A 26399-nucleotide genomic window follows, 5' to 3' on the forward strand; every position below is an offset into this window, starting at 1 on the left:
CCAGTGTTTCCTTCTTCTTTTTCTATATGATCAACTTGAAGATACAAAGACATTTGGTACTCTGTTATGAGACTACTGTTTTATAACAGTTTCATCATAGAATATGGGTACCAAATTATCTGTGTGTGCATGTGTGTGTGAAGAAAAAAGGAGAAAGAAAAAAATGTATGGTTACTTAGATGGGGGCCCTGAAAGTATACAAATATTGACAAATTGAGAGATTAAAATTCAGGCCCTGAAAGTATACAAATGTTGACAAATTGAGAGATTAAAATTCATAAAGAGAAAAATTCATGAAGGAGGGCTTGTTCTAAAATTTATTGGCAAAAATTATAATTAAATTATATTAAATTAATAAGGTTGAGGTTTTAGGAGTTCTTAATGGGTTTTTTGGCTAGTAAAAAAGTCTTTTTAAATCTACAAACCTAACCTAAACTTACTGATTTTACTGTTAGTATTAAAGGATGTAAGTAAGTTCAAGTACAACCAAGTGGAATTTATTCTCAGGTATGCAAGGCTGATTGAACATTCAAAAATCAATGAAATCTATAACAGCAAACAGGCTAAAGAAGAAAAATGACATGATCCTATCAATAGATGCAGAAAAAGCATCTGACACAACCCAACACTCAATTATGATTTAAAAAAAAAAAAAAACCACCTCTCAGTAAACTAGGAATAGAGGAGAAATCCTTCAACTTTATAAAGAATATCTACAGACCTACAGCAAACATTATACTTAAACAGAAGCTTTCCTGTTAAGAGAAGGAACAAGGCAAGGATACCCTCTCTCATCACTTTTCAACATCATACTGCAAATTCTAGCTAATGCAATAACAAGAGAAGGAAATAAAAGGCATACAGATTGGGAAGGAAGAAATAAAACTTTACAGATGACATGATTGTCTAAGTACAAAATCCATAAGAATTGATAAAACCCCAAAACTCCCTGGAACTAGTAAGTGATTATACAAAGGTTGCAAGATAGAAGGTTAATATTTATAGGTCAATTGCTTTCTTATATATTATCAATGAGCAAGTAAAATTAAAAACAATACCTTTTACATTAGCACTCCCCAAAATGAAATAGGTATAAACCTAACAAAATATATATGAGGAAAACTACAAAACTGATGAAAGAAATCAAAGAACTACATAACGATATTCCATATCCATGGTTAGGATAACTCCATAAGCTATCAGTTCTTCCTAATGATCTATGGATTCAACACAATCCCAGCCAAAACCTCAGCAAGTTATTTTGTGGATATTAGCAAACTGATACTAAAGCTTTATATGAAGAGGCAAAGACCCAGAAAAACCAACACAATATTAATGGAAAAGAACAAAGGTGGAGGGCTGACACTATTTGACTCCAATACTTACTATAAAACTATAGTAATCAAGTCAGTGTCAGTGTGGTATTGACCAAAGAATGGACAGATAAATAGAACAGAGAGCCCAGAAATAGACCACACAAATGTAGTCATCTGATCTTTGACAAAGGAACAAAGGCAATATACAACGGAGAAAAGTATTTTCAACAAATGGTGCTGGAACAACTATACATCCACATGCAAAAAAAAAAAAAAAAAAAAGAAAAAGAAAAAAAAGCAAGACACAGATCTTACACCATTTAAAAAACTCAAAATGGATCATAGACCTAAACGTAAAACACAAAATTAAAATTCCTAGAAGATAACATAGGAGAAAATCTAGATGGCCTTTGGTTTGGTGGTAACTTTTTAGATAAAACACTAAAACATAAATCATGCAAGAAAGGAATAATGATAAGTTGGAGTTCATTACAATTAAAAACTTGTACTCTGTGAAAGACTATGTCAAAAAAAATAAGACGACAAGCCACAGACTGGGAGAAAATATTTGCAAAAGACATATCTGATAAAATTCCATTACCCAAAATATACCAAGAACCCTTCAAACTCAATAATAAGACAACGTGATTAAAAATGGGCCACCAAACACCTGATCAGACACCTTACCAAAGAAAATATACATATGGCAAATATGCACGTGAAAGATGTTTCACATCATGTCATTAGGGACATACAAATTAAACAACAGTGAGCTACTACCACATACCTATTAAAATGGCCAAAATCTAGAACACTAACACTACCAAATGCTGGTGTGGATGTGGAGCAACAGGAACTCTCATTCATTGTTAATGGGACTGCAAAAATGGTACAGCCATTTTGGAAAAACAGTTTGGCAGTTTCTTAATAATTATTAGAGGATCCACTCATCACACTCCTTGGTATTTACCTAATAAGTTGAAATCTTATGTCCACACATAAACCTGCACATAGTTATAGCAGCTTTATCCATAATTGCCAAGACTTGGAAGCAACCAAGATGTCTTTCAGTAGGTGAATGGATAAGTAAACTGTGATACATCCAGACAATGGAATATTATCCATCACTAAAAAATGAGCTATGGAGCCACAGAAATATACAGAGGAATTTTAAATGCATATTATTAGTGCAAGAAGCCAATCTGCAAAGGCTACATACTGTGCGATTCCAACTATATGACATTCTGGAAAAGGCAAAACTATGGAGGCAGTAAAAGAAAACTCAGTGGCTGTCATGAGGCAGGGAGGGATGAAAAAGTGGAGCACAGAGGCTTTTTATAGTAAAACTATTCTGTATGATACTATAATGGTGGATACATGTCATTACACATTTGTTAAAACTCACAGAATGTACAACACCAAGAGGGAACCCTAAGGTAAACTATGGACTTTGAGTGATGATGTGTCAATATTGGTTCATCAGTTGTAACAAATAAATTACTGGGAGGAGATACAAGTGTAGGGAAAGGGTTATATGGGATCTCTTTGTATTTTCTGCTCAATTTTGCTGTGCATCTAAAATTACTCAAAAATAAGATCTAAGTAGAGGAAAATAAAATTTAAAGATATTTTAATAAAATTTAGGTTCATATTGACCTTCCTGGTTATGGCCTTAACTTCTACGGAAAAGAATATTGACCAACATTATGAGACTATTATTTACAGATATTTTTCATAAGTAATTTTGATAGAAAATCATATAAACCAGATGAATGAGGAGGCGTTGTTTTTACAAGAGTATGTTACAAGAGTCTAGTTTTGTAAGCAAACCTTTCTATTTAGTATTGTTATATGTTGTCGTATCTACATATTAGGTAGAAAAAAACAGCTAAACCAGAACTAAGCAGTTCTGTTTAACTGTAAGCTACTTTGCATATAGTTACTAAATGATCACTTATAAATCAGGTTAAGTCTGACACAGCCCAAATACAGCATCTCAGTGACAAAACAGGTAAGAGACTCTTCTCCAGAGTAGCCCATGGCTGGGGGTGGGGGTGGGGGGGGCAAGGAAACGGCCTTTAAGGAAACTCCCAGGCACAGTTGATAAATGATGAATTTTATCAGCTGATGATTCCATTGTCTTAAACTATTAAATATGCCCATATGTTAAAAGATTCAGATTTTGCTGGTGATTAAATCATCTGGAGGAGTGGGAAGGGTTTGGTTTGGAAATCAGGAGTCCTAGGTTCTGACCCCTGCTCTGCTGACAGCTCTGCAAGCTTAGCCAACTCACAGTCTGAGGGATTGGATAAGAGGATTTCTAAGATTCCTTCCATCTCTAACATTCCATAAGTCAATTATATGTGCAGTTATAGAGTTTTGTTTTTTACATGCTAGATATTTTTAATACCTTTGAAAAGTTGAAGTTTTATGCCAAGCAGCACTACCAGAATCTCTTAGGATTTTATCATTAAGACCTCATCATTTATTTCCCAGAAGACAGAAATCTGAGATTTTCCCAAGATAGGTGCATTAGTTAGCTGTGCATGTATCTGGAACTGCAAAGCCCCAGCACCAATAGTCCATATTGCTTTCTTTTAAAAACTTGTATTCAATTCAAACACTTCCATCCTCCACTAGGCTTTCTATCTTGATCCTCTACTGAGTTTTTCATTCTCTCTGTTGTGTTGGGATTAATTTTTTTTAATAAAAGATGATCATATTTAAATGCCATTACACTGATTGATGAACTTTTGGGAAATGCTCAATAACAAAAGCTGCTCAACAGTGTGTCTACAGAGACACTAAATTTTTTTACCCAAGAATTATGCATAGTCTACTTAAAGCCTAGAAAATGTTAAGTACCCATGGCATATATAAATTACCCAGATTTCATCTGGGCCAAGATTTAAGACATTAAAATTATCTGTCAAGATAAAACTATACCTAAAGAATTCTTGTGTGTAATTGGCTTTGCTGACATCTGCTTTGCATTTTGATACTCTGCTGTGTCAGTTCTGGCTTGCTAGCCATAGGCAGAGATAAGGCTCTGCTTTTCTCAGAGATATAGAAAGACAGGCTCCATCCCCATTGTGCCATCATTTTGTAGCTTCCGCCATACATGTTCTTGATCTCTTACCCCCTCGAATTCCTGTCTTGGGAATTCCCTAACTCTTTTCCCTTAGCAACTTTTTATTTTTGACAGAATCTTGGCTAGTTTTTAATCTTCCAGAGATTTTTGTTTTAAGTGAAATATTTTAGGCCATTTGGTCAGTAATTTGGAATCTTTCATTTCTTGTTCCTTTGTTTTGATTCTTAATTGAGCCTTTCATATTTATCTCATCTGCTCCCCCACCCCAGCCCCCTATTAGGAAGAGCTTTCCCTGGCATTTACTCCTTTCCAGGGTGTCCCACCATGGGACTTCTTATCGCACTCCCCTCTCACCCTCCCCTCTCACCCTCCCCACCCCTCACCCCTTATCCCCCATCGCAGACTTCCCTTTCTGATTTCACAGTCATTTTTGTCTTTCAGCAGCCATACTAGATAGGCTAGGCTTTTTCACACCGTAAAGTGATACGCTTCACAGCACTTGAATTCTAGTGCATATTGGCGGCTCGTCTCATTACATGGTGTCAGGCTGCAGGTTGTTACTCTGCTCAGGTAGAGAAGCAAGTGACTATGTTATCCAATCTTGCTCATAAACAGGGTTGGGGGGAGGAAAGTGGCCTTGTTTTCTCTACACATGCCAAGCATAGAGGTCAAGCCCTCATTCCCAAAAATGTTGAAAAATCACACCCTGAGGAATTAACAGAAAGTCATATTTCCCTCTTTTCTGGATGCCCAAGGCAGATTTCTTGTTGCTTCTCCATTTTAGGTATGGTCATCTCTCAACAAATATGCTTTGGATAGATCAGTGTTTGATTTTCCGGTGTTAGGGAAAATATAAGCCAGGTTTTTCTGTAGGGTGCAGTTCAGAAATGGATACTGAACAAGTATTCATCTGTAAAGAAAGGAAAGAGGAAAAGCACTAACACCTGTGCATTATGGTTGTTTTTTTTTTTTTTTCATTTGATCCTCACAACCACCTTGCAGAATAGTTAATACCTCAGTTGATCATAGGAAAGAGGTGAAGCTCAGAAAGGTTAAGGAACTTGACTGAAGACACACAGCTAGGAAGGCGCAAAGCCAAGATTGAAACTCAGGGGTGTTGTAACTGAAAGAAAAACTGTTCTTTTTCCTACAGCACTACCCTGCCTCCCAGTTTAGTAATTAAACTGCAACATCTTTGTAAAATCTGTTGTGGTTTTATTATTATAGTCAAAGGTAAAAAGGTGGTTTAATAAATGAGATACATGAAGACCTATTCAGAAAAAAGGACTGTATTGGTTTGGGACCTCTTGGGGTATAATGCTTTATCCTTATGTTCCATGAAAAAAAAAAAAAACTAAATACAGATTCACTTCATTCAATATATTTAAAGTTCTGTGGAAGTAAATTAAAAATAGGTAAATTGACTATGTTTTAAATTGGTGAGTTTCCTATTTAAAGGATCTTAAAGTGAATTTTTAAAAGCAAAAGATTCCTTTCTTATTTTTTTTTCCTTTCTTATTTTTATTTTTGGTTTTGCCCCTGGCATAACAGGTATTACTTTAGAAGGCTATGCCTGTGAGCTTGCATGATCATTAACTTGTTTGTAGTGTCTCCAACATGTATTTGAATATTGTGGTACTTCAGTGTTTCCCAAACTTTAGTTACTTATATGCACTTCATGGAGTTTATTATCCGGGTTCTACCTGTACTGTTATTTACTTATTATTTTTCTTGAAGTGCCATTTTTTAATCAAGTAGATGTACTTTTAAAATTGTATTTAAATTCAATTAACTAACCTACAATGTATTATTGGTTTCAGAGGTAGAGGTCAGTGATTCATCGGTTGCATATAACACCCTGTGCTCAGGACGCCTGGGTGGCTCAGCGGTTGAGCATCTGCCTTTGGCTCAGGGCGTGATCCTGGAGTTCCGAAATCGAGTCCCACACCAGGGAGCCTGTTTCTCCCTCTGCCTATGTCTCTGTCTCTCTCTCTTTGTCTCTCATGAATAAATAAACAAAATCTAAAACACACACACACACACACACACACACACACACACACACACACACAAACCACCCTGTGCTCATCACATCATATGCCCTCCTTAATGCCCATCACCTAGTTACCCCGTCGTCCCAACATTCCTCCCCAGCAACCCTCAATTTGTTCATGTAGATGTATTTTTATTTTATTTTTATTTTTTTAAGGGTTTTATCCATTTATTTGATAGAGAGCACAAGCAGGGGGGAGTGGCAGGCAGAGGCAGAGGGAGAAGCAGGCTTCCTGCTGGGAAGGAGCCCAGGACCCTGGGATCATGACCTGAGCTGAAGGCAGATGCTTAACTGACTGAGCTACCCAAGCACCTCCAAGCAGATATATTTTTAAAGGAAATTTTGTATCACTGCCATAAGCATGAAATCAATATAATTCACAATAGAAATTAACAGCAAAATATTATTAAATTCTAGTAGATACTATCATTTGTTGAAGACTTCCATCTAAGGAGGATCAGAAAGCATTCTAGTAGGGTGGAAGACACACACACACTCTTACAAGATTAAAACTGTATCTTTGTAATCACCAGGATTGAAAGAGTTGAAAAGGAATAACTTTCTCACAAAGTGAGTCAATGTTACTTAATGTTGTTTCTCTGTACTAACAAAAAATCCTCTCTTACTACCCACAGAGTATGATTACCCCATATCGTTTTCAGAATGAGCTCAGAAAGTATTCATCAAAGCAGAGAAGGCTTTAAAACATTGATCTCTGAGAAAGTCCATGATATCTGCTTTCTTTTGATCTGGTCAAATTAATAAACTTGGTTATGTTTCCAGGCTAAAGAGGAAATGATGGACAATCGAAGCTACTCTAATCTGCCAGAAAAACTGCCAGCTGTCTCTGAATCTGCCCACCTGCCACTGACCAGGTCTTTCTATCTTGACCCCATGGTCACTTTCCACCTGTATCCTGATGCCCCCGTGCCGTCACCTTACTCTGAAGATCTGCCATTGCTGCCTTTTCCCAGCGATTCCCTGATCATGGAAAATTACGGTGAACCCTGCCCCTTCGCCTTCCCAATGTCTTATCCAAATTACAGAAGGTGTGAATACTCCTATGGGCCAGCCTTTATCCGGAAAAGGAATGAGCGGGAAAGGCAGCGGGTAAAGTGTGTCAATGAAGGCTATGCCCAGCTCCGACATCATCTGCCTGAGGAGTACTTGGAGAAACGACTCAGCAAAGTGGAAACTCTCAGAGCTGCCATCAAGTATATTAATTACCTGCAGTCTCTTCTGTACCCTGATAAGGCTGAGACCAAGAATAACCCTGGGAAAGTTTCCTCCCTTATGGCAGCCACCAGCCACCACACTGACCCTATTTTCAGAATCATTTGATTGTTTCCAAATAGAAACAAATAATCTCACAAAATGGTGTCTCTTACAGCATCATTCAATAGTTTTTCCTAAACATAAGTTCTGCTTATAGAACTTATAGAAGTTATAGTAGATAACAGCTCAAATGTCCACCTGTGCTGATTATTTCCTACCAGGGTTTGACATGTACAAAACATGATCTTATGGGGGTTGAGAAGATATGTCTTAAGCTTTGGTGATTTCTTTCAAGAACTGTAGAGGAGCAGGAGTCCCCAGGATTCTCTATACCCCTCACGTTGTCCTTCTCACACACTTGGCCAGAGTCTCAGCTGTAAGAAACTCTCATGAAAGTATAGTAAAGTCTGATCAATGACTAATCAATGTTTATAATGCCCTTTGCAAACATTTCATGCTAAATGATCACAATTAACCTCCCTTGGTTTGTCAGAGTCCGGTAGTTCTTTTTGTTATAATTTGGGGTTGACAGGAAACCTATATATTTATACCTTACCCATGTCCTGATGAGAAAGTATCCCAAGACTGAAGCAAAGATAGCTAACAAAATCTTGTGATTTGAAATTATTTTACAGTCATCTTTTCCCTGCATGCAGAAGACTTCTTTAGGCAGCTTAGTCTAGTTAAGAAGGCTATCGCAGTCTGTGGAATCAAGCTGCCTCAGTTTAAACTATGACTCTGCTCCCTCCTCTCCATGTCTCAGTTCTTCATCCACAGAATGAGAATAATAAGAAGAGCAACGATTCTCCCCTTATGTTTGGAGAATTAACAATGCCTGACACATACGTATGCATAACCATTAGTAGTAGTAGTAGTAGTAGTAGTAGTAGTAGTAGTAGTAATCTTCTATTATCCATAGCATCATCATTCTACAGGTTATTCTGGCCAGAAAATGTACAGGGGCCATGCCTGTCCTTCACTGCCCCATATCTTGGAGTCTGCCTTCAAAATGTCTCTATATCCATTCCTGTGACTTCCACCTTGAATCCTGAGCCCCATCTGTGGCCAAGCCCAGCCCGGACTTTCCATATACTGGCATATTCACCTCCAGTGTCATCTCTGTGAAGTCTTCCCACTCCAGCCATTACTCGTTCATTTATTTTGTACACATATTTCCTTGCACTTCCCATCCTACCATCTTTACACACTGTATTACACATCTATGTCTTCAGTACATAGGGACAGGCCTATTCCTCCCTACATTCCTAGCACTCAGTAAAGAGCCTCAAATCAGGTAGATGTTGTGTGTAAATATTTGGTGTTACTATTTTCCTATTCCAATCCTGTCATGTTTTATCTTGGTCACTGTTAACAGTCTCCTCTCTGGTTTCTTGGGCTCAAGAATTAACTGCCTACATTCTCATTCTGATGTTTTTTCTTAAAGCATTTCATGTCACTTCCTTGCTCAAACCCCATGACGTCTTCCTTTTGACTACTATGTTGTTTACATTTATCTGCTGGGTTTGCAAAGCTCCCACCAATATGGCCCCTTTCCAAATAGTCACACCTTGATTTTCTCATGACACCGCATTTCCTCCAAAAGAGAAAAGCAATCTTATAAATGAATCCTTCTCTCTTCGCTCTAGCCTCCTAAACAAGAATGTTCTCCTTTTTCCCTCCTATCATTGAAATCCCACCTGTCTTATTCAGAAGTAAGTGACCTTCTCTCACTGCCAGAGACTCCACTGGTCTTTCTTGGACTCCAACTTTGTGCACCAAATAACTCAGCTTTTATCTTATGTGGTCCTTAGCAACAGTCATTCTCCTGACTGGTAGGTTATGCTGTGTGAGGGCAGTCATCAGTTAAGATGCTTTTAGTTGCAAGTGAGAGAAAATACAATCCCAATTTGTATAATCAATAAAGATTCACATAATGGAAGCATCTAGCTATAGATCTGCCTTCAGGCAGGGCTCAACAGTGTCACCAAGAACCTGTTTTGTTTAGGCCTATCCTCCCTTTCTCTGGGAATAGCTTCAATGCCCCAAAAAGGCAGTCAGAGGCTCCTAGAACGATGTCCTTTCTTATTTATGTGTAGGAGAAAAAGAGAAAGTCTATAATCCAGGATTCCCAACACAAATCTTGAGATTTATTCTGATTGGAGAGGCTGGGGGACATACTCATACCTAACCAATCCCCAGAGTGGAACTGGAGCATGGAATGTGCCGATTAACACACGTTCTACCTGTGGAGCTGGAGATAACGGTCAGCCTCTTTTACCAATGGACCTGTGAAAGGAAACAGGAAGTGTTGGAAGAGGGGAGTGGATGTGGGGGAGACATGCACAAATGTCCCTGCATACTTTTTGGTATTCTCCCCTGAACACTGTGCCAGGCACATAACAAGTATACAATGACTGTCAGATGCCTCAAAATACCAGCCTGTCCCATGGATGTTCAAATGAGAGCAGAATCCAGACTTCTGTTCCCTTTGTCACCAGTGTCCATTCTCATCACCCTCAAGTGGTCACCACATCTCTGCTCCTCAGCAGGGTCCTCTCTATTACAGACAAGCAACATGCCCATACCTTTGACTACTTTGCTTTAAACTACAGACCAAGTCTATCTTAGAGTCCTTCGGCCAGCCAGTGGCTCACCTAACCTAGCCTCCTGTCTGCACAGGATGGAGGCAGATGGATAGTCCTTAGTCCTTAGTCTGGGCAGGGGCAGCTCCCTCCCTCACAGGACTCCCTGGGATTCATGAAGGCTTCCCACCAGGACTGCCTCTTCCAGTAGTGGGGAAGCCTGAGCTTTGGGGAATTGAGGGTGCAGTGACCTTTCTCCCCAACGCCCCATCTCCCCTTTTCCCCAGGGAAACCCTCTGCCCCCTTGTCCTACCCACGGCCCCCACAGCCCCCCTGCCATCCCTCTGCACATGCCCAGTACACTCACTCAGTCCACAGCATTCCTGCTGGCTTGCATCCATGGCAACCTGCTTGGCAACCAGGAGTCCGTTGGGCTAAGGCCCTGAGCCCCAACTGTCAGAAGGCTGAAGTGGAGGAGTTTGGGGCTGTGAGTAAGTCTCCTTGGGGTCAGACCTGTGGACGTGGGCAGGGGCAGACCCTAACAGAACTCTGGTGGGCTGGGGCAGCAGTGTGATCTTGGATCCTGGGTGTCAAGCCGTCACGTCTGAACAGGTCTATGAAGGACATGACCTTGGGATATCAGCGGGGGCTAGTGTTAGTCCTGGAGGTCACTGGATTAGGAAGGGAGTCTGTGGCTCAGATTGGGGGTTTGTTATTAGGGTTAGGCCAACCATATTTGTAAAGGGAAGTGTTGTTTTATCCCAGAGTCTCTACAACTGGGGAGGAGGAAAAAACTAACATCTATTGAGCTACTTATCAGCCAGGTACTTTCTCCATATATCATCTCCAGAGCCATAACTGAGGCGCTGTGGTTACGTGAGCATACAAGGATTTAGAGCTGGGTTTCTCTAAAGTCACAACTCTCGCTCTTTCAAGCCCTCCCCTATTTCTTGAGCTGAAGTTTCCAAGGCAGATGATTCAGAGAACAGCCTGAGCTCGTCTGTGGGAGCAGGTGGGGTCTGCTAACCCCAGAAGTGAGCCCTGCGCCAGCCAGTTGCCGTCTGCCGGGCTGTGGGCTGCAACTCAATGGTGGTGCTTGTTCTCAGGTGGTTTCTCCCAAGGCCATGGAATCCTCTGCAGGGACTGGGACGCCTCAGCCCAAATACTGCAGTGTGGCCACAACCCTGAAGCCCCCTTCCTGGACTGGCCCTGCTCCTCCCTGGGAACTCTCCTGCACCTGCCCCTTTGCCATCCAAGAACCCTGGCTCACCCGGCACAACCTCCTCACCAGGTATGAGTCCCTGCAACCTCTGGCAGAAGTGATGTGCGCCCCTCTTGTTCCTCTCTGTTCTTGGCTCTCGATGGTGTACCATGAGGGGTAGAACTTGCTTCCTGGGAAGGCTGAAAAAGTTCTTTCCTGTGTGGGCTATGGTTTGCTTGTGGTCTTACATGACTCCAGTCTAAACTGTACTCCCTTGGCACTCTGAGGCAAGGTGGCAGATGTCAGAGTTGGCATGGGTGAGAGAAGCAGTCAGACATCGCCAGTTGAAGAGTTTCTAGCTCATTTTACCACCAACTACGAGACTAGCCCTGGCACCACGTGAGAAATTAGGGTTTCTGCAACCAGCAGCTAAGGCAAGCTGGCCAGTTACCTCTTCAGGTTCCCTCGGTAACCCTCAGTTATCCTGGCCTTTCCCGAATCAAATCCTCGGTGGGCTGTGTAAAGTGTGATTGCAGAAGGAAAGGAAGCTCAGCCCTCAAGCATACACAAGTGACGTAAGTTCCAGGGACTCGCTTGTGTCCATGCCACTCACATAGGGACATGCCAGTTTGAACCCTTAATAACCCGCTTTCTGGATTCACCTATGGGGACCATCTTGTTCAAAGCCAGAGTTAAACGTCCCTGCTTCCAGGCTTGCCCACAAAGTAAACAGCTTTTTCAGAAAACCAAACCCTGACTCAATAATCCACCCCTCTACAGCCCTGGTTTGGCCCTGCCCACAAACCTTTCCAGGAATAGCTTCTCCTTTTTCCTGTCTCTCAGTCCCTTGGCCAGCTCTTCTGTGTTTCCCCTGCTCAAACACTTCCTCCTCCCTTCTGATCCCATAGCATCAAGCATCCTTCCAATGTTACTCTTTTGGTACAGCTATCCAAACACCATGCCTCATCCTGGATTCCCCCACACTGCCTTTGGATTTACCTCCCCAGCGCTCTTTCCTGGACTGCTGTTCAGCCTCAGAACCAGGATTTATTCACTTGAATAGATCCAGGCTAATCACATTTTGATGACCTTAATGCAATTCTCAATCCCCAAATGGTAGTTCCCTTCATTGTCCTCTCCTTCTGCCCTTTCCAGCAGTTTATCTTGTTTTACTGGAAGTCCTAGATTACCAGCCACTTTTTACATGGGTTTCTGTTCCACATAGCCATTATGTCACATGCCTACTGCTGTGCTGCTCAGATCTGTGAAATGTGTTTTCTTTCTTCTCTTCTTTCTTTCTTTCTTTCTTTCTTTCTTTCTTTCTTTCTTTCCTTTCTTTCTTTTCTTTCTTTCTCTTTCTTTTTAAAGGTTTCTTTCTTTCTTTCTCTTTCGTTTTAAAGGTTTCTTTCTTCTTTCTTTCTTTCTTTCTTTCTTTCTTTCTTTCTTTCTTTCTTTCTTTCTTTCTTTCCTTTCTCTTTCTTTCTTTCTTTCTTTCTTTCTTTCTTTCTTTCTTTCTTTCTTTCTTTTTCTTTCTTTCTTTCTTTCTTTCTTTCTTTCTTTCTTTCTTTCTTTCTTTCTTTCTTTCAGGTTTTATTTACTCATGAGAGAGAGGCACAGACATAGGCAGAGGGAGAAGCAGGCTCCCCTCGAGGAGTCTAATGCGGGACTTGATCCCAGGACTCTGGGATCATGACCTGAGTCGTAGGCAGATGCTCAACCACTGAGCGACCCAGGTGTCCCGTGAAATGTGTTTCTTGATGTTTTTAGGGCTTGGTTTTCTCCACTCCCTAATTCTATTTGCTTTTTCCCAGATATGTATCTTACCAACCATGTCTCCACATTGCTGACTCGGCATGGCAGGGGCCTGGCTGGTTGGGAAGAGTTGGAGATGCTGCTGACACATGGGTCCTGGCGAGAAGGGGACCAGATGGCTTTTATTACCGGGCTCAGAGAAAGGCTGCTCCAGAGGCAAGTTCCTCACATCTCCCAGGACACTCCTCAGGGTGGCCCTGTCATACCTGCCACGCCCCAGCTGTGTGTGCCCAGCAGTACGGTTTCTTGGATAAGCGTACGTCTTTCATGGTCAGGTTCTAGAGGGGAAATGTAAAGGCAGTGAGTTTGCTGGGGCTGTGTAACAGAGTAGCACAAATGAGGCGACTTAAAGAACAGAGATTTATTGTCTCTCAGTTCTGGAGACTGGTGTTGGTAGTGTCAGTCCCTCTGAGGGCCGTGAGGCAGAGTCTGCCTTTCCTAACTAGCTTCTGGTGGCTTGCTGACCACCTTTGATGTTCCTTGGTGTGTAGAAAAGTCACCCTAATCTTTGCCCCATCTTCACATGGTATCTTCCCTCTGTGCATGTCTGTGTCCAAATTTCTCCTCTTTATATATAGGAACATCAGTCTCTGGATGAGGCACCGACCCTACTCAGCCTAGTATGACCTTGTCCTAACTAACTATATCTGAAATGACCCTGTTCCCAAGTGAGGTCACAACCTGAGGTACTAGTGGTTAGGATTCTAACAGATGAATTTTGGAGGGATACAAGTGAACCTGTGACAGTGAAGAAAATTTACAGTAAAAAAGTGCTTTATTCAGGAAAATTCAATGTGTTGAGTGCTGGGCACCAGCCTAGGGGAAAGAGGAACAAAACGTGCCCACATGCCTGCCTCTGTGCCTGGTCCCCCACGTGCTGGAAGCCAGGCCTGTACTTCACCTCAGTGGCTGTTTACTTCTTTGGGATTTTTCTCTTCTCAGAGTCAGACTTTGTGAATGTGGACTCATGGAAGGAAGACAAGTGTGAATTCCAAAAAACTGAATTATAGAATTTCCATTCAAAAGTCATTTTGTTGTTTTCAAATAACTAATATGTGAATTCCAATGAAATATTAGCAGAGGTTTGTCCAAATAATAGGCTGTGTGGTGATCAAAGTAACTTGTCACCAGACTTTATTTCTCTTCAAAATCATACTGATTTTTCAAAACAGCTTAAAGGCTCCTCTTGCCCTCCCTTTTATGATGTTCATTTGCTTAGCCAAACCTCTCCACACTGAGGTGATGGCAGTGCCAAGGGCTGCCTTCACGTTAGGCCACAGCTACTCTTTGCCTGTGTGGGCCTGTGGATGAATACACTATCTCTGGTTGGTCTTGGACACAGGGAAAACACTTTCCAGAGGTGCTGAGAGGAGGAGGAGTACACTGGGGAAAGATCCAGAGGACCCAGGTTATCCCTGGGAATTGCAGACCAAATATATAGAGGAGCAAAGAAAACCAGGAAGAGGAAGAGAACGGGAAAGGAATGGCAGGAAGTGACAAACATGAGTTGCCCATGGCAAAAGGAGGTAGAGGGAAGAGCATAGCACCCAGAGTACAGCCTGCCTGTCTCTGCCACAATCAGCTCTAAGCAGCATCTGTCTCTGTCCTTTCCCTAGATGGCTCTCACTGTTTTAAGGAGGACCCGGGGCTTGTTACTAGGGCATTGCAGGGAACCATGGTGCTCCCTGTTCCACTTCCTAATGCCAGATCTCATTGTGAGTGTTTTCTTTGCCACAGCTGGAGAGACAGGGGGCTCTGCTTGTGGAATTTGAGGTTCCCCTCATCACAGACCCAAAGCTGCCAGCCCAGTGGCAGAGCATGGTCTTAGAAGAGGATGTCATTCAGTGTTTGCCAACCATGGACTACTCACTGGAACCTGGGGACAAGGTGCTTGCACCCTGGGAGCCAGACCAACAGCGGTACGGCCCTGGCACTGTTCTCTTGGGCTCGGAGGCAAGAGAGCCCCAGCAAGGTAAGGGAAGCTGCTCTGACCTATCGGTCCCCAGAGGGAGCCAGGCTGGTAGGAGAGAGCAAAAAATGTCTTAGAGGTGAGCTTAGGGCCTTAGAGATATATTTAAAAAAAAAAAAAAATCCTTATCCCCTACTAGCAGCTTAATCCTGGGTGTGGCAACAGATACACAAATCATATCTTTCAGATTATGAAATATCTGGGCAAAATAGCCTAAAACTATTATGTTGGTTAGCGAACCTATGGTGTGACGGGGTTAAGCTGGGCTCACACCAGTACTTATGACTGGTCCCCCATCAAGTTATCCACAGACTGGGATAGTCTCCTCCTGCAGGCCCACCAGTCAGCATCATTGCCTTTCAGAGCATGACAGGCTTCTCCTCTTTCCCCATGAAAATTGAGACAGGGAGGTAAACACAAGGGCACTGGGAAGTGGCTGAATGGAGCAGGTGCAGGAATGCTCCCGGCAGGCTTTCCAGGGAGAGGTGCCCTCGAGGAGGCCCACAGAGCAGGGGCCTGCACTGAGGTTTGTTTTGGGGGTTAGGAGAACCCTTGTCCATGACACAGAAGAGGTAATTGTAACAAAATGTTGCTCTTTCTGTTACACAGCATCCAAAGGAGGAGAAATTACTGTTCACTTTTGGAATGGCAACACAGCAACCGTGCCTCTAGGCAGGGTTCAGTGGGTGCCCCTGGCTGTCTGGAAGAAGGCTGTGGAGAGGCTGCACAAGCCTTTAATCCAGGAGCACCCCAGGCCCCTCCTCTGGGCCCCTTGCTGCTCTCTGTGGGGACCAGCCACCGGATGTGTCACCAGTGGGCCTTCTCTGGGCACTCCATTCCCATGTCCTCCCTGTGTCCCCCCCGCCTGCTGCCAACTGCTGTGCCAGGGCTGCCTCTGCTGTTGCTCCCTGGCTGGACCTACCTGGTGGCCTCTAACCAGGACCTCAGGGGGCACAGCCAAAGAATGTTCGGAGGTGGAACCGAAGCCCCCAACACAGCTTTTGCCCCTAGTGCATCCTAAAGAAGATGAAGCTTCCGTGCGAGCTCCCCTGGGTGTTTCTTCCTCCTCCTCTTCATCTTCTGAAAAGGATTTGGAGACTGATCTGCAGATGGGCCTCCCCCAGAGGCTGATGGTGGACGGTACAGTCAACACAGACCTCGTCCTTCCTGAGAAGTGTCCAAGGAGGCAGGGTGGCCTCCACCAGCCTGGGTGGAGATACTGGAGAAACGGGTCTGAGCCGCATCCTGGGAAGCTAGGTATACCTACCTCTTAGGTGGGGCTGAAGACCCTGCTCCCTTCCCTCCCCCGTGTCTCTTAGGAATCTCACTCATGCATGTCCTGTCTGGGGATTGGAAGTAACACTTAGGAGCGTGGCCACGTTGATGGGGAGGTGGTGATAAAGGGGAAGTAGTAGGTTTCCACCTGAGCAATAAACCCCAGTAAGAGGATGGGCTGATCTTCGGGCGAAGGTCTGCATCACTCTTTAACAACTGTCTTTCCCTTCTTCACTGTTCTCCTGCCGGGGCCCTGCCATTGTCTGTGCCTGCCCCCCACCTCCGCCCCCTGCCTTTTTTTCTTGGAGCCCTTGAGTTTTCTCTAGATGAACAGTCAAAATGCCTCCGGGTGTTGATTAGAGTTGCCCATGCCCTGAGAGGACAGAAATTAGTCTTTAAACATTCATTGGTCACCAGACCCTGCTCTCCAGATGGTCCCCATAGTAAACCAGAGCGGGAACAAGCAGGGTACTGCATCCTGCTGTTCATTCCTTACAAGATGGGGCAGTGTTACTGTCATTCGCCATCCATAGCCATCCCCATCTTCCCCTTAAGAACCATGTTGATTCCCTCATAGGTTTAGAAGTTGTGTGTCACTAGCATGCATCATGCCTGTCCCATTTAATTCCCAGTGAGGCCCAGAAAGCAGATGCCTAAGTCAGTTGGCAGAGGTGGCTAAGCCCAGACCTAGACTAGATTCTAGGGGCCTTGAGGTCACTAACATTCAGTGAACTAAATGAACATTCTGTCTGGGGCAGGGAGGCAGTGTGGTTAAAGAGTACCACTGCTAAGGGCTTTAAGATTTCGAGACACCCACTGTGGGTCTCTCTGCCCTCCACGCTCTTTGATACTTTCGAATTCCCTTTGATCCCAACCTAACAATTCTAGAAGGGCCAGGCTGCTGGCTGCCCCCAGTTACTCTGCTCTCTTCCCTGGAGAGCTTATGATTGAAACAGGGCTCAATCTGTAGTTTTATAAGCCAGGAAGATGATGGATTCAATAGTCCTTCCTTTTCAGATTATTTTCCTACTCCCCAGGGAGTCACATCTCCCATTATTTTGTTCTACCTCACTCAACCTCTTAACATACACACACCCTGCCACCCTGCCCCACCCCCAGAGCTCACTACGTCGTCTTTGTGAGCAGGGAGATTTACAAGCTCCTGCAAGAGTGCCAGTTGGCTATTTTTGCTTACCCTCCTGGCTGTTTTGAAAATTGCGTCTGGTACCTTCTTCCCATCTAATCGCAAATGTAGTTATTGGATACAACCCATCCAGAAAGCATGATGGCCAGAAATGACTTAAACTTTATTTCTCTTTCAAAATAGAGAACAGTGGTAGGTAGCTTACAGATAGTTAAGAGCTTTGGGGATATCTGACATATAGTTCTACTTCAGTCATCAAGACTAATCCCATGGTGGCATGTGCGACATAACTAATTGAATTTGGGGTTTAGGAGCAGGAAATGGCACCATCTGGAAAGAAAAGAGGAGCAACAAAGAGCAAAGAGTACAAGCTATAGTGATGGGGAATACCAGGGAGCTGGTCCTGGAAGCAAATGGTGTGAAGCCACCACATATCCTGCCACAAGATGAACACAGAAAACAAAGTCAGGCAACAGCGACACACCAGAGGGACCAGAATGCTCTCAGACCAAAAGCCTTGAGGAGCCAGGTAAAAAGCAGGATGGCCGGGAAGGGGCTCCCTAAGGACTCCTGACATGGTTCTCCACGCCCCTTTTGAAACTGAGAACTCCCGCGCTGTCTTTTCCCAGGAAAATGCATATACCCACAATTTTGCATTCCAGTTCAGAAGGCTTACAGAACCCACAAAGCTGAGCACAGACTTCTTACTTAAATGACACTTGACCCTATGGTGAAGGGGATGGGTCTGCTGGACTACAGCCTCTGTCTGTGGGAGTCTGTTCCTCATTAGGAATGCTAATACAGCTCTACTTAAAACTTGGTTTTCATCATATAAAATACTGGCATTTGTTCTGAGGATAGACTTGTCATGTTCACAATGAGATGAACTACCAGGCAACTAAACTGCTATTGGCTTGGTAGCTTCGAGAAGTTCAGGGCACATCATAGACCTTTTAAGATCAGTGACTTTTGATCCTTAAAATTACAGCATCAGACTCTCAGGATTTTTTTTTTCCTTATAGGAAGCTAAAAGAGCAGCAGTGATAAATACCTGAGGAGGTGTTACTAAGTGGCTGCCAAGTCCTCCTGCAACGGACGGGGACAGAGAGCAGGCCACATGTGATGGGTGCATAAGCAGTTGCAACCTCACACTCTACAACTTCTCTGCAGATGAGGGGCACAGGCATGTGGTGGTCCTGGCCAGGGTTCCGCCGAGGGACCTCGGCGGGGCTACTTCTCTTCCACAGAAGCTGCAGGGCCTGGTTGGTCTGCTTTGGGCAAATGTGTCCACAGCCTCTCTGCCACCTTCTCATAAACCTACAGCTGACCATGAACGACACTGTTTCACCTCTTCATGCCAATAAAAAGGAACTCTCTTCATTTCCAAATCTCTCCCTTTATTACCACAGTTAACCTTTTACCTAGAAAATAAGCAGTTAAGAACTATTAAGACAGCATCATTACATTATTACTTTCAGCAGAAGGAGGAGTGGGGTCTTAGACATTTAAGTTAAAATAGACACTGAAAGACACAAACTCCAGTTCCCAGAAAGGCTGACCCTCTACAGTCAGCCCTGAAAGCAGGATTACTGTGTAAATATGAAGAAAATCATACGGTGACTTTATTCTTCTTGTCACTTAAAAAAAAAAAAAAAAAAAAAAAAGGTGATGTGATAGCCATGATGGTCAACATCATATGGGGAAGACCAAGTCCACACTTTGTCCCGAGTCAACTGCTACCACCTGAGTCCTGGTTAAATCACTTGTACCCACAGTGACGGAATAGGTCCCTGGATATACTTCTATGTAGAGGTCTTTAGAGATGTTCTCAGCCTGCAAAGAAAAGCAGGTATTAGCTGTTGAGACTAGAGGTCACAATGCCGTCAGAGCACCTCTACCAGGCGACCTTGGTGTGCCAGGAACACAGTGGAATGGAGCACTGGTGTGGGAGATGGAGGTCCTGCTTCAAGGCTCGGCCTGGCCAGACAAGAGGAAAGTCACTTAGGTAAGTCTCAGCCTCTCCTTGTGCTTGTTTCCTTATTTCTAAAGCTGTGGTACTAAGTACCACATGTACTTTCATAAACATGTACGTGAAAACACCTGGCAAGTGCTAGAATGCTATACAAACATGAAGGGTCATAAAAGGGACACTCCTGGTTGTAGAGAGGAATTAGGTAGAGGAAAAGGGGATCATTGTTTGGGGGCTCAAAAGCAGACAGTGGGACTTGTTAGCACAGAGCAGCAATAATGACAAGGTACCATGGAAAAATGGGAATCTTTCTAACTGTGCTTTGTTTGCTAAATTCATTATGAGGAAGATGAAATATTCTTTTCTCCAAAAGCTGAACACACTGTGAGTTGATTCCATTTTGTCATGCAGCAAGGAGCCGGCTGGCCAGAGCCCTCCCTTAGTGGGCTGGTGCTCCTATAATACAAAACACTGGAAGCTGGAGTTAATGGAAGATTTGTGTTTAAAGCTGTGCTCAGCACAACCCATCTTTCAAGGACAGACCTGACACATGACTGGGAAGTGGGCGGAAGTACAGGCAGAGAAGGGGTGTCAGTCCAAATGGCTGAGAGCAAAGTTGCAAACCAGAAGAGAGCCTGTAATTAAGAGCTGCTATCCCACAGCTGGGAACCCCCCACGAACTTCCTCCCTGCTCAGAAGGAGCCACAGGCAGCAGCTGTCATCTCTGTCACCACACCCAGGCCAGCAAACTACACTAGGAGGACTAAATGGCAATATTTATACTTAAATGAAACTTCTTCCCCATCCTCCACCTTGCATAGATTTAAAGCCAACTTTTCTCCAAAGCTGCTTTATGTTCTAGCCTTTCATGCCCAGTTACTGCAAAATTGGCCTTAATTTACCTGTCATTTAACTGACATGAAGGTGTATGACTACGCCACAACTCTTTATTGGTCTTTGACCACATAAGTACACAAAGGTAGATTTTAGAAAATACAGCTCTATCAGAATTGCAGAAAGCGAAAGATATTCCATTTCTCTGCATAAAAGGAAATACGGGGTCAAGATTGGCATCTGTGATTCCACCATCATGAGTATCAGGAAGATTAGCATTACCAAAATACAGCAAGTCTGGGAGGCATCTTGGCCTAACTTATATTTGTACTAGAAGTAGAACATTCTTGGTTGTTACTAACGCTAGTATATTTTGAATCTTGGCTAGTAGCACGATAATATACAAACAAAGATTAAGCAAACTATCAGAGTAACATGCTGGAGTTCCTTTCCTCTGAATTCCAGTCCTTCCAAGTTCCCAAAACTTTCCTGGGTTCATGAACTAATGAGTACTTCTTTATCCTAAAAATGAGAAACTCATCACTGTGTTTTTAACAGAGAAATATTTGTGGAAAATGAGAACAAATCCCTTCAAATGTTCTGGAACTTGAGCTAACCAAATTTGTATGTTTCAGAATTTCAGCAATGGTTTTCACTTTGTAAGCAGGAGGGTCAGGCCCCTCCTGCTGCTTGAACAGATGGTGGAATTCCAGCAGGAGCCAGTGCCAGCCCAGCTGAGCTGTAGGAACTGAGAAGTGAATACTTTGCATTCTTTCCAACCACAACTATGAGTTCAGGCACAAAAAGTATCCCTTAAGCTTCAAGTGAAGGAAGGATACCAAAAAGACATGATTTTACACTGAATCCAAATGCTGTACTCTCAAGACTGGAACGTCCCAACATAAAAATACTGTACGTCTGGAATAAAGAACCCTATAACCGACTCAGTGGGTTCATGGAATTGCACGGGTGGTGAAGCCCAGAACAATGAGGAGATGTGTACTTACAGGCTGGGATGCTGCTAGAGTGCACTCTGACGCTTGAGAGATGCCTCCAAGATCGAGGGAGGTTTCCTTTTTCTGGAGAGACAAGTACAAACATTGATCAGTGCCCAGACTCTGACTTCTGGATTGTAAAGAGAAACTTTCTCTTAGTTTATTAGGAACAACTAACAATTGTTCTGTCAGTTTCTTCTAAGTCGTCATCTAAGTTATTATGGCTTTTAGTGGATTCTGTGAGGTAGTTGTAGTCAGATGTTTACCATGCTTACTTTTTATACTTACATGGGCTTTGGAGTCAGACCAGAATTTGAATCTTAACTCCTGCTTTTACTGAAAAGGGCATATTGATCTCTCTAAGCCTTAGTTCCCTAGTCTGCAACATGGGGACTAGATTGGAGATTTAAAGTGCAACAGTGACTGACACTTATAATGGGCTCTCAGAAAACAGAATTCTCTTGTGTGCTTCTCCCAAGAGTCCGGGTAATAGCAGGGAAAGATGGAATTTCCCTCAGAGGCACCAACATTTTATAGGAAGGAATGGAAGGACAGGAATGTCTCTTGTCTACATGTAACCCCCTGTCAGGGTCAGGCCAGAAAAGGGAACCCAGGGTTCAGGCTCTGGTGTGGCTCCACACATCTCAGGCCAGGGAAACAGAAGGGACCTCCCAGTGTGCATCTAGCCCTCAAGCGTATCCCTGGGGCCCCTCTCCCGTCCTTTCCCTAAACCTGCAGGCCAGAGAAGTTAGGAATCCAACTTGTGGGTCAGACTCTGAACTTAAGTTTGCTACCTTTGAGTAGAACTAGTGGGAGTTTAAAAAGAAAAAACAAAACAAAACAAAACAAAACAACACACCTCCTCCAAAAACAACAATGAATTTCTACTGTATCAGTTCAACAAGTAGAATCTTTGGCTTCTCCAGAACATGTGATAAAAGGCAAGTAAGTTTGTAGTGAGAGGCCTGTAATTGTTCATTACTAATAGTTTATTTCCTAACATTTTAGGAAAAGAATTCTGTTAAGAGAGGGAAGGGGAGTGGAGGGCACAGCACAGGGAGCTGAGGATACATACCTGGCCATTCCCCATGTCCCAGCACAAATGCACCGCTGACTTCCCTCTGTGATAACGAGAGACGTGGGCTGCCCCTCCTTCCTCCAGCACAGATGAATAATATTTCTATAGAAGAAACATGAAAGATGTTAGGTAACCAAATAGTCTGGTCAAACTTTAAAAAAAAAAAACTCCGTTACTTGAGGAAAGTATGGTTAAGGAGGGAGGCAACAGAGCAAAAGTAAATTACCTGCTCTCTTGACAGGCCTCTGAAATCCAACAAATCTGAGCCCATGTGAAGTGGCTGCAGAGGAGGAAGTTGCATTTGGCATTACTTTGCTGCCATCTGCTGCCTTTGTAGGGCAAGAACTCTGGCCAACCACAGCTGGGCAGGACCATGCTCTCTGCCAGGTTAAATAATTGTCACAACATCTTCACCCCAATATCAAATACATATGCCTTTCCACCTCCTCTCATCACAAGTTCTGATGAACTGTTCCATGTTTACTGTCCGAGTCTCAGACAAGGACAAGGGAAGAGGGGAGTATCTCCTTGAGATTTAGAAATACAACAGGAAATGTAACAAAAACTCAATAGCTAGGCAACCCTTCTCCCCATGCGGAGGAGTGGAAGAAGAGGTCTCTAATTTAAGGAGAATAATCCAAAGGATCAGAAAGCAGTTACATTTTTTCTTGTCTACTTCCTTCCTCCCCCTCAAAGTTAACCTTAGACTTGCCCTTGATTATGACTAATGATGAGGACATCACAAGCCTGCTTGTTTTGAACACAGTGTTCAAACAGTGTTTAAGGCATGAGACCAAAAGAATGCGAAGCTGGGGAAAACACTTCAGGACATAGGTCTAACGATGTATTTTAGGGATTGCTTTAAAATTGTAAAGGCAAACTCAGAACACTGTTCTTAATTCTATCTCCAGAAAGCCAAGGGGTTCGGTCCGAGACTCCATTCCAGAGTGGAAACTTGCAGTATGGACTGAAAATCAAAATGAAGAGCACCAATTCACTGAACCTCAAACCAAAAACAAATGTTTTTCCTTTTAGTGGACCATGAACCAAAATGTTTAAGTTAATCTCTACACAGAAGAGCTAGATTTTTCTAAAACAATTTAACAGAATAATATTCTCTGGACCATTATTGCATTGATTATGACTCCTGTTGTTGGAGTAATAGGGCTTCTGCAAAAAATTAAGAGATTTTTTTGAATATCTCTTAATATGTGAAATTGAAAAGCAGGACAGAAACAAGTTACTCTCTTCCTTCTCCTTTGCAGACCAGCATCCTTAGAACCAACCACAAAAGAATCCCATCATGTTAAAGCGGGCAGAGACCACAGAGTGGGCTTTAACTCCTAGACATCAGAGTACCTTCCAGGCAGGTAATGTCTTGGGATGCAGGCTGGCCTGCCTTCACCATTTCTTCAGAGTACTTGATGACCTAGTGAATGGTTTTGAGAAGAGGATCTTCTAATCTTCGTACACCCATTTCAATGAATGGTACCCAAAATTTCACCTAAGTCCCTCATGCTACAATTTATGACAAATTCATCTCTCAGTGAAGACCAAAGAAACAGACTCTAAAGGCTGGAAAGCACTTTAGAGATCTTCATTTTATGACAGGGAAGGTAGGCTGAGTGGGATTAACTGGCCCAGGGCATTATAGCCAGTTAGGGGCAGATCATGGGTCTCATTTCTGAGAGGCTGCTCCTGCCATTAAGCCACACCTCCTCTGCTGAGGGCACTGCATCCGTTCTCTGTAACCACCCTTGTGGCCAACAAGTGATACAGACTCACAGGGACATACTTAAAAACCACCTTACTCGCAACAGCGGTTAAACTCTAGGGATTTTGCCTCAGTTTTTGTTTCAATACATTTTTGAAAACCAGGAAGTCTCAGTTCCAGTTTAGAGCAACCTTACTGATTTTTTTTTTTTAAACTTCAGTTCAAAGTTCAAAAAAATCCCTAATATCTGGACTTGAATGTTTTGGAATTCAGCAAATAAGCTCCGCGGGCCCTGCCCCAGTCTGAAAACAATAATGAAGACAAAGACCTTCTGTGGTTGGTTCACTGCTTTATCCTCAATCATACCTACAGTTAGACATTCAATAAATATTTGTTGAATACATTCTAACTTGGGACTTATCACCTGGTTTATATCCCTGTTTACAATCTGGCCACGAATGTGGGGCGGGGTAGACCGGTAGCCTCCAGATTCTCCTTAAAGTCTGCGAAGATCCACTTTGTGGCCCGTGTGCAGGTGCATCCAGGCGAGCTCTGCTTTGGCTTACACCAACTTACCCCACACTGACTTGAGGTATAGTCCATGAATGCTGCCATTGTCCTGAAGGAAGCACTGAGGGTTGGTTGTCTTTCTTCTCTCTATTCGAATAAATGGCAAACCACAGGTGAGAGCTGGAATTCGCTAGACAATAGAAGTCATTTGGGGAATAGCATCTTTTTTTTTTTTTTTTTTTTTTTTTTTTTTACTGTTTGAAAGGCCTCTGCAAGTGTCAGAAGGCCCTTACTGAGAAAGAATTCCACTCTAAAAGCAATAAACAGACACGCAATTTATCCAGGACAAATAAAGGTTTGCTAGCTTCCCTGTAATACCAGAGGGCAGCGTGTAAGAATCTTTTTCAAAGTCACCCACCCGGGCGGGGCACTGGCGGTAGGTACCCCCACGCCCCCCAGTGAGAATCTGTCAAACGTCAGGGGTTCTCCGAGGGCTTTTCCGCCCACGTCCCGTTACCTCACGGCTTCCGTCAGGGGCCGCCAGCGGGCCGCCCGGCACCGCAGCCCTCGCCTCACCTGTCCCGGCAGGAGGCGCTGGGGGCCGGCCGCGGGCCGCTCCCGGGAAGCGCCCCCCACGCTGCTTCGGGCAAGCTCCCGCGGACGCCAGTCCGCCGCCCTCGTCCTGGCGCGCTCCAGCACCTCCCGACCCAGCCTCGCCGTGCGCTGCAGGGCGCGTCGGTCCACCCCGTTCAGCGCCGCGGCCGCCAAGCAGTTCTCCATGCCTCCCTGCGCGGGCGCACACACACACACACGGCGGGGTCAGCGGGCCGCCGCGGCGGGTCGGAGCCCCAGTCTCCACCTCCCCGGCGACCAACGCGCCCAAGGCCCTCTCCAGCCGCCGCCGGGCCGGGGCCGAGCGGGTGCGCGCAGACCCCCTCCATTTCCGTCTCCCCCTCCCCGCGGTAGGGGGCCCTCACCGGCCCGCCTCTCTAGGCGCATGCGCCCACCGCGGCGCCGGAGAGGGAGGGCGGGGCCTGGAGCCCCGGCGCCGGCGCAGCAGGCCGCCGCCAGGGGGCGGGGCCCGTGGCCGCCGCCGGCCCCGCCTTCTCCCTGCACCCGGGCCCGGGGTCCCTGCGCGCCGGTTGCCGGGCTAACGGGCGGGCGCAGGGGCGGGGCCTGGCGGCGTGCGAGGCGTGGGGGCCGGAGTGGAGCGGTGGCGGGGCGGTGGGAAGAGCTCCGGGGCGGGGGCCTCGCCGTTCAAGGTCGTCTCCAACGCCTCACTGGGTGGCCCTGGGGGAAAGTCAGGTGGCCTCCTGTTGGGCTAAGGAATTGTAGGGAATTAGACACCTGCCCCCAGGCGCCTCTCTCAGCCCGGTCTGTATCTTGAGATGCAGCCCCTGCAAAAACCCCTTTCGTGGGCTCAGCGGTTTAGCGCCGCCTTCGGTCCAGGTCGAGATCCTGGAGTCCCCGGATCGAGTCCCATGTCAGGCTCCCTGCATGGAGCCTGCTTCTCCCTCTGCCTGTGTCTGCCTCTGTGTGTGTGTGTGTCTGTCATGAATAAATAAATAAAACCTTAAAAAA

The 26399-nt window shown here is 44.4% G+C and overlaps 3 protein-coding genes across 5 annotated transcripts; 2 read left to right on the forward strand and 1 right to left on the reverse strand.

The window, feature by feature from the left end:
- Positions 1-6913: 6913 nt before the first annotated feature.
- On the forward strand, positions 6914-7801 carry ASCL3 (achaete-scute family bHLH transcription factor 3). Its single transcript, XM_041729714.1, has one exon. The coding sequence runs from the start codon at positions 7256-7258 to the stop codon at positions 7799-7801; it is 546 nt and encodes a 181-aa protein (XP_041585648.1). The 5' UTR covers positions 6914-7255.
- A 2804-nt stretch (positions 7802-10605) lies between these two features.
- C15H11orf16 (chromosome 15 C11orf16 homolog) lies at positions 10606-18434 on the forward strand. Its single transcript, XM_041729824.1, has 6 exons — positions 10606-11608; positions 13330-13486; positions 15068-15302; positions 15909-16556; positions 18030-18247; positions 18348-18434. Exons 1-6 carry the CDS (start codon positions 11442-11444, stop codon positions 18432-18434), a joined length of 1512 nt encoding a protein of 503 aa, XP_041585758.1. The 5' UTR covers positions 10606-11441.
- AKIP1 (A-kinase interacting protein 1) lies at positions 17863-25944 on the reverse strand. Of its 3 annotated transcripts, XM_041730499.1 has the most exons (7): positions 25796-25944; positions 25395-25604; positions 24885-24965; positions 22821-22874; positions 22592-22696; positions 21529-21600; positions 17863-19551 (listed from the first exon to the last, which is right to left on the reverse strand). In XM_041730499.1, the coding sequence occupies exons 2-7, from the start codon at positions 25596-25598 to the stop codon at positions 19411-19413; spliced, it is 657 nt and encodes a 218-aa protein (XP_041586433.1). In that variant the 5' UTR covers positions 25599-25604; positions 25796-25944; the 3' UTR covers positions 17863-19410. The 3 variants fall into 3 exon arrangements, with proteins under 3 accessions (XP_041586433.1, XP_041586432.1, XP_041586434.1); XM_041730498.1 differs by lacking the exon at positions 25796-25944 and having other exon boundaries at positions 25395-25747; XM_041730500.1 differs by lacking the exons at positions 22821-22874; positions 25796-25944 and having other exon boundaries at positions 25395-25747.
- Between the last annotated feature and the right edge of the window lie 455 nt (positions 25945-26399).

This window comes from Vulpes lagopus, chromosome 15 (genome assembly GCF_018345385.1).
Source record: "Vulpes lagopus strain Blue_001 chromosome 15, ASM1834538v1, whole genome shotgun sequence".
In the NCBI taxonomy this organism is placed as follows: Eukaryota; Metazoa; Chordata; class Mammalia; order Carnivora; family Canidae; genus Vulpes; species Vulpes lagopus.

Coding starts and splice junctions, on each gene's coding strand:
- ASCL3 (XM_041729714.1), top strand. CDS start 7,256: ATGATGGACAATCGAAGCTACTCTAATCTGCCAGAAAAACTGCCAGCT.
- C15H11orf16 (XM_041729824.1), top strand. CDS start 11,442: ATGGAATCCTCTGCAGGGACTGGGACGCCTCAGCCCAAATACTGCAGT. Junction 13,487..15,067: donor AGAGAAAGGCTGCTCCAGAG/GCAAGTTCCTCA, acceptor TCTTTGCCACAG/CTGGAGAGACAGGGGGCTCT. Junction 18,248..18,347: donor CAAAAGCCTTGAGGAGCCAG/GTAAAAAGCAGG, acceptor GTCTTTTCCCAG/GAAAATGCATATACCCACAA.
- AKIP1 (XM_041730499.1), bottom strand. CDS start 25,598: ATGGAGAACTGCTTGGCGGCCGCGGCGCTGAACGGGGTGGACCGACGC. Junction 24,966..25,394: donor AGCGCCTCCTGCCGGGACAG/GTGAGGCGAGGG, acceptor TTATTCGAATAG/AGAGAAGAAAGACAACCAAC. Junction 22,697..22,820: donor GAGGCCTGTCAAGAGAGCAG/GTAATTTACTTT, acceptor TTTCTTCTATAG/AAATATTATTCATCTGTGCT.